Source organism: Salvelinus sp. IW2-2015, unplaced genomic scaffold, assembly GCF_002910315.2.
Source record: "Salvelinus sp. IW2-2015 unplaced genomic scaffold, ASM291031v2 Un_scaffold7170, whole genome shotgun sequence".
NCBI lineage: Eukaryota > Metazoa > Chordata > Actinopteri > Salmoniformes > Salmonidae > Salvelinus > Salvelinus sp. IW2-2015.
This window is the reverse complement of record NW_019948430.1, coordinates 1-8,299: the sequence shown is the minus strand read 5'-3', so window position 1 is coordinate 8,299 and position 8,299 is coordinate 1. Positions and strand designations below refer to the sequence as shown.

The 8,299-nt window shown below is 44.5% G+C and overlaps 1 protein-coding gene across 1 annotated transcript; it reads right to left on the bottom strand.

The window, feature by feature from the left end:
* Positions 1-7,442: 7,442 nt before the first annotated feature.
* Positions 7,443-8,289, bottom strand: LOC112079187 (calcium-dependent secretion activator 1-like). Its single transcript, XM_024145208.2, has 2 exons — positions 8,144-8,289; positions 7,443-7,708 (listed from the first exon to the last, which is right to left on the bottom strand). Exons 1-2 carry the CDS (start codon positions 8,228-8,230, stop codon positions 7,532-7,534), a joined length of 264 nt encoding a protein of 87 aa, XP_024000976.2. The 5' UTR covers positions 8,231-8,289; the 3' UTR covers positions 7,443-7,531.
* Between the last annotated feature and the right edge of the window lie 10 nt (positions 8,290-8,299).

Genomic DNA, 8,299 nt, shown 5'->3' with positions numbered 1-8,299 from the left:
CGCTTGGTCCTCTCCTTCCACCGACGACAACCGTTACAGCTCTCCAGTTTTGTAATGAAACAAATGTGTGGTTGAATTTATTCTGCCACTGCTTCTTATTGTCTCTGCCTAAGGCCTATATATTATGGCGTCAAGGCATATTCATTCATTATTGAGCAAATAACGCAATAATCACAACACATAGGGTGTAATATGGCTTTTTTTCTGGATTGGCTTCCCTGGTGATTTTACCCACGCACCGCTACTGACTGTGTGCATTGATGCAAAAAGAGTTAGTGCAAAAAGGGAAATGCAGATAGTCCAGCTAGCTATTTGGTTAACTATTTAACAGTCATAGCTTGGGGATAGAAGCTGTTCAGAAGCCTTTTGGACCTAGACTTAGCGCTCCGGAACCGTTTGCCATACCATAGCAGAAAGAACAGTCTATGACAGTCTATGACACCACTTGGTTAGAGGTCCTGAATGGCAGGGAGTTCGGCCCCAGTGATGTACTGCACCGTACACTCTACCCTTGTAGCGCCTGGCGGTTGGATGTAGAGCAGTTGCCATGTCACGTTCCTGACCTTATTTCCTTGTTTTGTCTTTATTTAGTATGGTCAGGACGTGAGTTGGGGTGGGCAGTCTATGTTATTTGTTTCAATGTTTAGGTTTGTTCGTTTGGCCTAATATCGTTCTCAATCAGAGGCAGGTGTTTGTCATGTCTCTGATTGGGAACCATATTAAGGTAGCTGTTTTCACTGTTTTTTCTGGTGATTGTTGCCGTGTCTGTTTGTTCGCCACACGGTACTGTTTTCGTTCGTTTGTTCACGTCGTTTATTGTTTGTATTTTGTCAGTTTTTTCGTCTTCGTTGCTATAATTAAAATATGTATTCAAACCACGCTCGCCTTTGTGTCCGATCCTTGCTCCTCCTCAGACGAGGAGGAAGAGCAGCTTACATGCCATACCAAATGGTGATGCAGCTAGTCAAAATGCTCTCAATGGTGCAGCTGTATTATTTGTGAGGATCTGAGGCCCATGACAAATCTTTTCAGCCTCCTAGGGGAAAGAGGCATTGTCACGCCCTCTTCCCGACTGGTGTTGTGTGTTTGGACCATAATCGGTTCTTAGTGTGGGACTATCCTCGGTTCTAGGTTTCTTCCTAGGTTCTGGCCTTTCTAGGGAGTTTTTCCTAGCCACCGTGCTTCTACACCTGCATTGCTTGCTGTTTGGGGTTTTAGGCTGGGTTTCTGTACAGCACTTTGTGACATCAGCTGATGTAAGAAAGGCTTTATAAATAAATTTGATTTGATTTACTTTGACACCGACACACTCTGCTACAGCCCATCCCTCCGCAAGGCAATCAAACAAGCTAAGTGCCAGTATAGAGACAAAGTAAGAGTCACATTCAACAGCTCAGACACAAGAGGTATGTGGCAGGGTCTACAGTCAATCACGGATTACAAAAATAAAACCAGCCCCGCGTGGACCAGGATGTCTTGCTCCCAGGCAGACTAAATCACTTTTTTGCTCGCTTAGAGGACAATACAGTGCCACTGACACGGCCCGCTACCAAAACCTGCGGCTCTCCTCTACTGCAGCGAGGTGAGTAAAACATTTAACTTTTTACCCTCGCAGGCTGCAGGCCCAGATGGCATTCCCAGCCGGTCCTCAGAGCATGCGCAGACCAGCTGGCGTGTTTATGACAATATCAATCACTCTTATCCCAGTCTGCTGTTCCCACATGCTTCAAGAGGGCCACCATTGTTCCTGTTCCCAAGAAAGCTAATGTAACTGAGCTAAACGACTGCCGCCCGCACTCACTTCCGTCATCATGAAGTGCTTTGAGAGACTGTCAAGGACCATATCACCTCCACCCTACCTGACAACCTAGACCCACTCCAATTTGCCTACCGACCCAATAGGTCCACAGACGACGCAATCGCAACCACACTGCACACTGCCCTAACCCATCTGGACAAGAGGAATACCTATGTGAGAATGCTGTCTCATCGACACAGCTCAGCATTTAACAGCGCATAGTACTGCACCTACCAAACTCGTTCATCAAGCTCGAAGACCCTGGGTCTCAAACCCCGCCTCTGTGCCAACTGGTTAATTAGGAACTTGGACTGCGCGTCGACAGGGCCCGCCATATCACCAGGTCTCGGTGAGGGGTGGTAACAAAATCTCCATCCCGCTGCATCGCATAACACTGGGGCCCCACAAAGAGTGCGCTTGCTGAAGTCCTAGCTGCTGTACCCCTGCTTGACCCATCGACTGCGGTGGCCATGCACGCCTCCAACTCAATCATTGCAGTTTGCGGACGACACTACAGTGGTAGGCTTGGATTTTTACCAACAACGACAGAGACGGTATACTCTAATCAGGGAGGAGGTGGAGGGGCACAATCTCCCTTCCCTTCGGTGGGGAACGCACATGGATAGTGTTACGAGATGGAAAAATAAATATAACTCATCTATGCTCACTCACTACTTCGTTCAATCCCTAAACAAAAGGGAGTATGATTGTGTGGACATTCAGGAAACAGAGCCAGAGAGCAGCGGCAGCCCCTGCACCTCATCCTACAATCGACGGATTAAGACAGGTAGATGGATGAATAAATATATAGTGAGAGTTATTCATAGCTCTCTGCAACAGCCACAGGGCTGATCCTGAGGTACACATAGTCTCTATCAAAATATCGAGTGAGACAAAAATATCACTCTGGTCCACCCCACGGAGAGACTCAAGCTGTTCGCTGAGTAAGAAGGCGCTAGGCAAGCCTCTCTTCAACCTCAGGCTAGGTCTAGTAAAGAAATTTGCGTGATATTGGTGCACATACTCCAATCTGGAAGAGCAGCCTACACCAAAACTGGTCGACACTAGCCGATCATTAACCACAATCGGAGAGCAACTTTCATATTTACCATGTCGTGAGTCATTGGTCTCACCGCGTCCGACAACCACAGGGCGTTGATCTAGGTACATGCAACTATCATTCATCACCACACAACCGTAATGAGTCATGGCCATCTCTCACTCGTGAGGAACCCAGGGCTGATCGTGAGATTATGAAATAAAGGATCTTACTCATGAGCCACACGTCGTCTCCTCTAGCGCAACCGAGGCGGGCAAACTGACCTCCTGCTCCGGTCCAGGACACCTACTCATCCACAACCTGAAATTATGTTCACAGGAAGTTGACCTGATGAGCAATTCTCATCCTAACGGCATCGCTAGACACCAACACACCACACAGAGGCTCTCTCACTAGCCTGTTCCACCCCGCTATCATCCATAAGCAATGGAATCAATATAGGCATCTCGGTCTCACGTACACACAGGCAGGCTGATCTGAGCATCAATAAGGCAAGAGTGGGACCGAAGAGACTGATAAATAACAAGCTTTCATAATTGCTTAACCTCCTAAGCCTCTTCAAGAACTCGCTCTACACACAGGCGCACCCTATACTTATACAATGTGTTAGTGGCTGCTGCATCGAAAACATTACTGGACTCAACTCACAGCCACTTCTATTAAATTGAAATGGAATTGGATTGGGAAAAGCCATATTCTATCGTACATCGTGTAAACTTCGAACTCTGGGCCACGTATTCTATGAACTCAGATGCCACTTAAATATATTATAATGATTTTAACTAATACCTGTGCAACTTTCATTCATCTCTGAGTGCAACCACAGGGAGTACTGATTGCGGTAGTATGTAGATATAACTGATTGTACTCTCTAGATTACATATTTGGCATAATATTCTGCCTCTTGTCGGAACACAGGATGTCGATTTACTTAGTGATACATAGTGAGTATCACTAGCCACTTTTAATAACATAATTGCCACTTTATTGTTTATATTAGGTGAACATCCTCTCACTTCTCTCATGCGTCGAGTAATCGCTAGGTGATTTACTGACCTGCATCCTTAGATTCTAAACTAATCAATAACTGCTTCATTGTATGGCGCATCTTCGTTCTCTCGGTATACCTGTAACACAATCGGCTACGATCTCCTTAGTTCATAATATTTTTAATTATATGATATATCATATTATCTTTATATATTATCCACTCTGTACACACATATAGTCGTCGTGCTATTAGCCCAACCCACAGGGGCTTGTAAGTCATCTATTGTGGAGTGATGTAATAGGTTTTAGATTTAATCAATCTAGTGTGTGTCAATTCACTCTCTCTATTTGTGCGGTCTCTCTAGGAAGACACAATGCCACTTATGGGTCGTTACACTTGCGTCAATATAACGCCTCCTGATATGAACCAATGTGGAATATGTTGAATCAATTATATAGAATATGTGTGAACTATGCTTCCCTTCTTCTCTCTCCTCCTGCACGATCCTATACTCTCTACCACGAATAAGCTCCTCTGTCTTGCCCACGTTGAGCGAGTTTGGATCCTCATGGGCCCACCAAAATTGGACAAGGATCTTCAAAAAATACTCAACTTTCATCTATAGCTGTCATCGCGCTTTCTGGACCGTATCAGGTGAGCGCGAGGGAGGCGCGCCATGACCTCTAAGCTTGTAGTTGGGGTCATCTCTTTCTGACAAAAAACTTATTATGATAATATATATTGATACGGCTGCATTCTCGTCTCATCTCTTCTTTCCTCCTCCGGTGAGTTGAGAACAGGGCCAACTCAAAGGCAGGACTGAAGAAGATCTACAGTAGCATGGTCACCACACTTTGAAGTGCCACCTAATATATGGCATCCCTGGTGCGATCTCTGCTTCTCTGTTTCCCTCACGCCCGCCTCCATCGGTGCTGCCGGATGTGTTGTCTGCCGTTGTTGTTGACTCTCACCGTAGCGCAATGCACACCCTTTATGAGGGCGGACGCCGATCAGGTAAGTCCAGGATATCAGTTGAATAATAGTGACTATGCTGTTCCAGTCCCTGGGGGACCTTTACTATGAATCTAGGTTAATGATGACGATCAGTTCTATTTTCTTATGGTAACATTACCCACACCCTCGGTCTTGCGTAGTGGCCAGATCTATATATATTACAATGAGTGACCTAACCTCACCATTATGGACAGATTTGTGCTCCCCCGTTCATATATTGTAGTTAACATTTTCGACATTGCTAGGACAGCCAGCCTGTGGTCCAGGAGATGGCGAAATAGGACTTTTTTATGATGATACCCCAAAATTCATTACAGCGTTGACCGATTAGGTATAATCATTACTGTGGTCGATAGACACAAGAAGACACCGTTAAACTCTCTCAGACAACCATCTGAGTGGGTGCTCTCAAGAGACCCAAATAAAAGAGCGAGAAGTATCTCGAAATAATAGACACACCAGCATTCCACAAATAGGACGATGAGACACATATTTCGAGATCGAGAATCCCATAACTAACCACTTGCGACTCCACAGGAAGCGAGGTGCCAAACTACCTAAAATCATACTATCATCTCAGAGTCACAAGCCCTCCGATGCTTTTGACTAGGCACACAGGCATCCACAAATAGATCATCTGTAATCTAAATTTAAATCCATAGGAATCCAGCAAGGCCCTCCGTGCCGTTCCGAGGTGAGGTTGACACAAAGCGCACATTATACCAAATACAATCAGTGGCGAATAGGACTCAGGATGTGCTCAATGAAAGGCTATCCTAAAGTGAGGGATCTCTGTGACATATATGACAATCTTAGATTTCAGCTCTCACCTTTGTCTCTCAGCAGTGGAGTGCGACAATTTAGATATCTTATAAGATTCCTATCCCTCTCCCTGTTCTCCATAACCTCGTTCCAGGTACGAAATAAGGAATGAGCCTTGACATATATTACATTTATATTTCATCTAGAAAAATCCAACACAACGCGTGGGAGTCCAGAAGCGAGACTGTGATAATATTGCTACACAGTAATTTATTTATTTAGAATATGTCTCCACAAGCCTACATTAGACTCATTTACACATAGATGTGCTCATTCCACCTTCAAGCTAACACGCGGTGCCAAGAATGAGAGTGACCACAAGCTAATGTCAATCACGAGAGAAAACCAGAAAGCGTTCAGGAGGGTGGGGTACCCACGTGTGTCATTGCTCTCAAGCATTCGAGTTGCTACGGGCAAGATTCTGCAAAGGTGCCCTATCTCAAGCGTCTAAGGAGATACTCGTATAATACAAAACAACATATTGGAGTATTACCAAGGAATATCTTGCCCATCTCATCAAGCCCTGTCATGCCGTATCTAACCGGAAGCGTGGACGGGAATCAAACAACAAAGAACGGACCAACTTTTCATTTTGGTAAATAAAAAAACGGTTGATTGTTCATTTTTAAGCGCTACTATTTTCTCTCCCATATCTCTCTAGATTTCGAGCGCTTAAGTATGTGGCATACTTTCACAACATTTGAAAAGATAGAGTAGAACCTGTTTCAAGGATTGCATGTCCAATTCAACAACGTATAGATAAATAATAACTAAATCTAGATACTCATGCCCTAGCTAAGATTCTCACGAAGAAAGTAGGAGCTAGTGAGAGCCAATAATATTAATTATGGACAATCTTAGATCAATACGCTCTACCCACTCATTTGTGCTGTGGTATCTACCAATGAGGAGATCGCCATAGTCGGGGAACTAATATGTCTCGTTAGTTTCATACATGGAGTGGGAATTCATTCTCTGTAGGTTGGTCACCAGAGACCATCTGACATGAGAATAGTGGAGAGAATGACCGCGACATAGTCGAGAATATGTATTATACGAATCTGGGTAGGATTGCGAGCGACGTAGTGTGGTGAGGTAGTATCCAGAGAGAAGACATGTCTTAACTCTCCAAACAGCTTGAATCTTATGATGTGAGCGTACGATTATATACCAGTAGCTCTCGCCGAGATCAGGTTGGGTCATCCACGCAAGCTTAAAGACAATAAGACATATGTCAAGTGAGTATCATTTTATCACTTCATATTCATGTCACTCAAATCAAGTCACCATTATAATGAATGATAGAAATGTCCTCACCTCAATTCGAAGCGCCATTATACGCGAGGATTTAGCATGGATAGGACGAGTGAACACACACCTAATAATCTTCATCATCTAACAATATTGTTCAAATACCTAAAATGCGTACTCCATTTATCTGACATTATAGCTTACACACATAGCAAAATCTTAAGATTATCAGAAAGTCCATGAGACAAATTATCCAACATAGAGTTGCATCGGTGCGATACATACTTACAAAGCATTGACACATGATCTATAAACTGTCTGATCATTGTAGTTATTCTTTCTCTCTCTACACCATTCTGCTGTTCTTTATAGTGAATGACAGTATTTGTAATTGTTTATTACAGTTCCTTCATGGGCATTTCTGCTGACAAAGCAGGTCCTAGAGTTGACATGTGAGAGACAGAGTGTAATGGCATTGGTTCCCAGCTAAGATCAAAAAGTTGTGAAGAGGAGGGGGTCGGGGGTGGGGTGTGGAGACAGGAGTCAGACAGGGGTAAAGGGAGGTGCCAGTTCCGGTGTTGGGTGGTGCCAGGCTCTAGTCGTCGTCTTCGTCCTCTTCGTCACTGTCCTTCATGGAGATTCCCCCCATGCCTCCCTCCTTCATGGACGCGTTGGCCTCCTCCAGGGTCAGTCTGTTCCTCACCGTGTCATACATCTTACTGTTCAGGGTGGAGTCTAGCACCCCCTGCAGACGGAAGTCACGGTACTTTTTCTACAAGGAGAAGGATGATTAATGAGTAAATTGGTTAGCCGGTACAGAGGGATGATAATATTGACAGTAACTAAAGGCTCTAGAAAGAACGTGTTTCACCGGGTTAGAGGTAGACTACATGGAAATCAGTGATAGTGATTATGAAGAGATGAGGGTCTCTCCAATCATCTCCAGCACACTATAACGCCTACCATACCACTAAGCTACATTTTTCAACATACCCTTTCAATCACGTTCCCATCTTGCCATCACGTAAGGCGACGCTAGTCTCAAAAGAGTTTTAACCCCTGGGGTGCCAGTAAGATTGTAGGCCGTCATAAATAAGAATTCTTAACTGACTTGCCTAGTTAAATAAAGGTTGAATAAAAAAGTATCAAAAGTTACAGTACCTGGGTTACAGTGCAGGTTATTAACCCCTCCCTGCAAGTGAGTTACCTTGACAATCCTGATGAGGATCTTCAGCTGGTAAACATGGAGCTGCTGGTCCATTCGCTCAGTGAGCCAGGTCCCCAGTAGGTTCATGGTGGCTGTGTACCATTGCTGCAACACACACAAACACAGCGTTCTCCAGCAAAACACACACACACACAC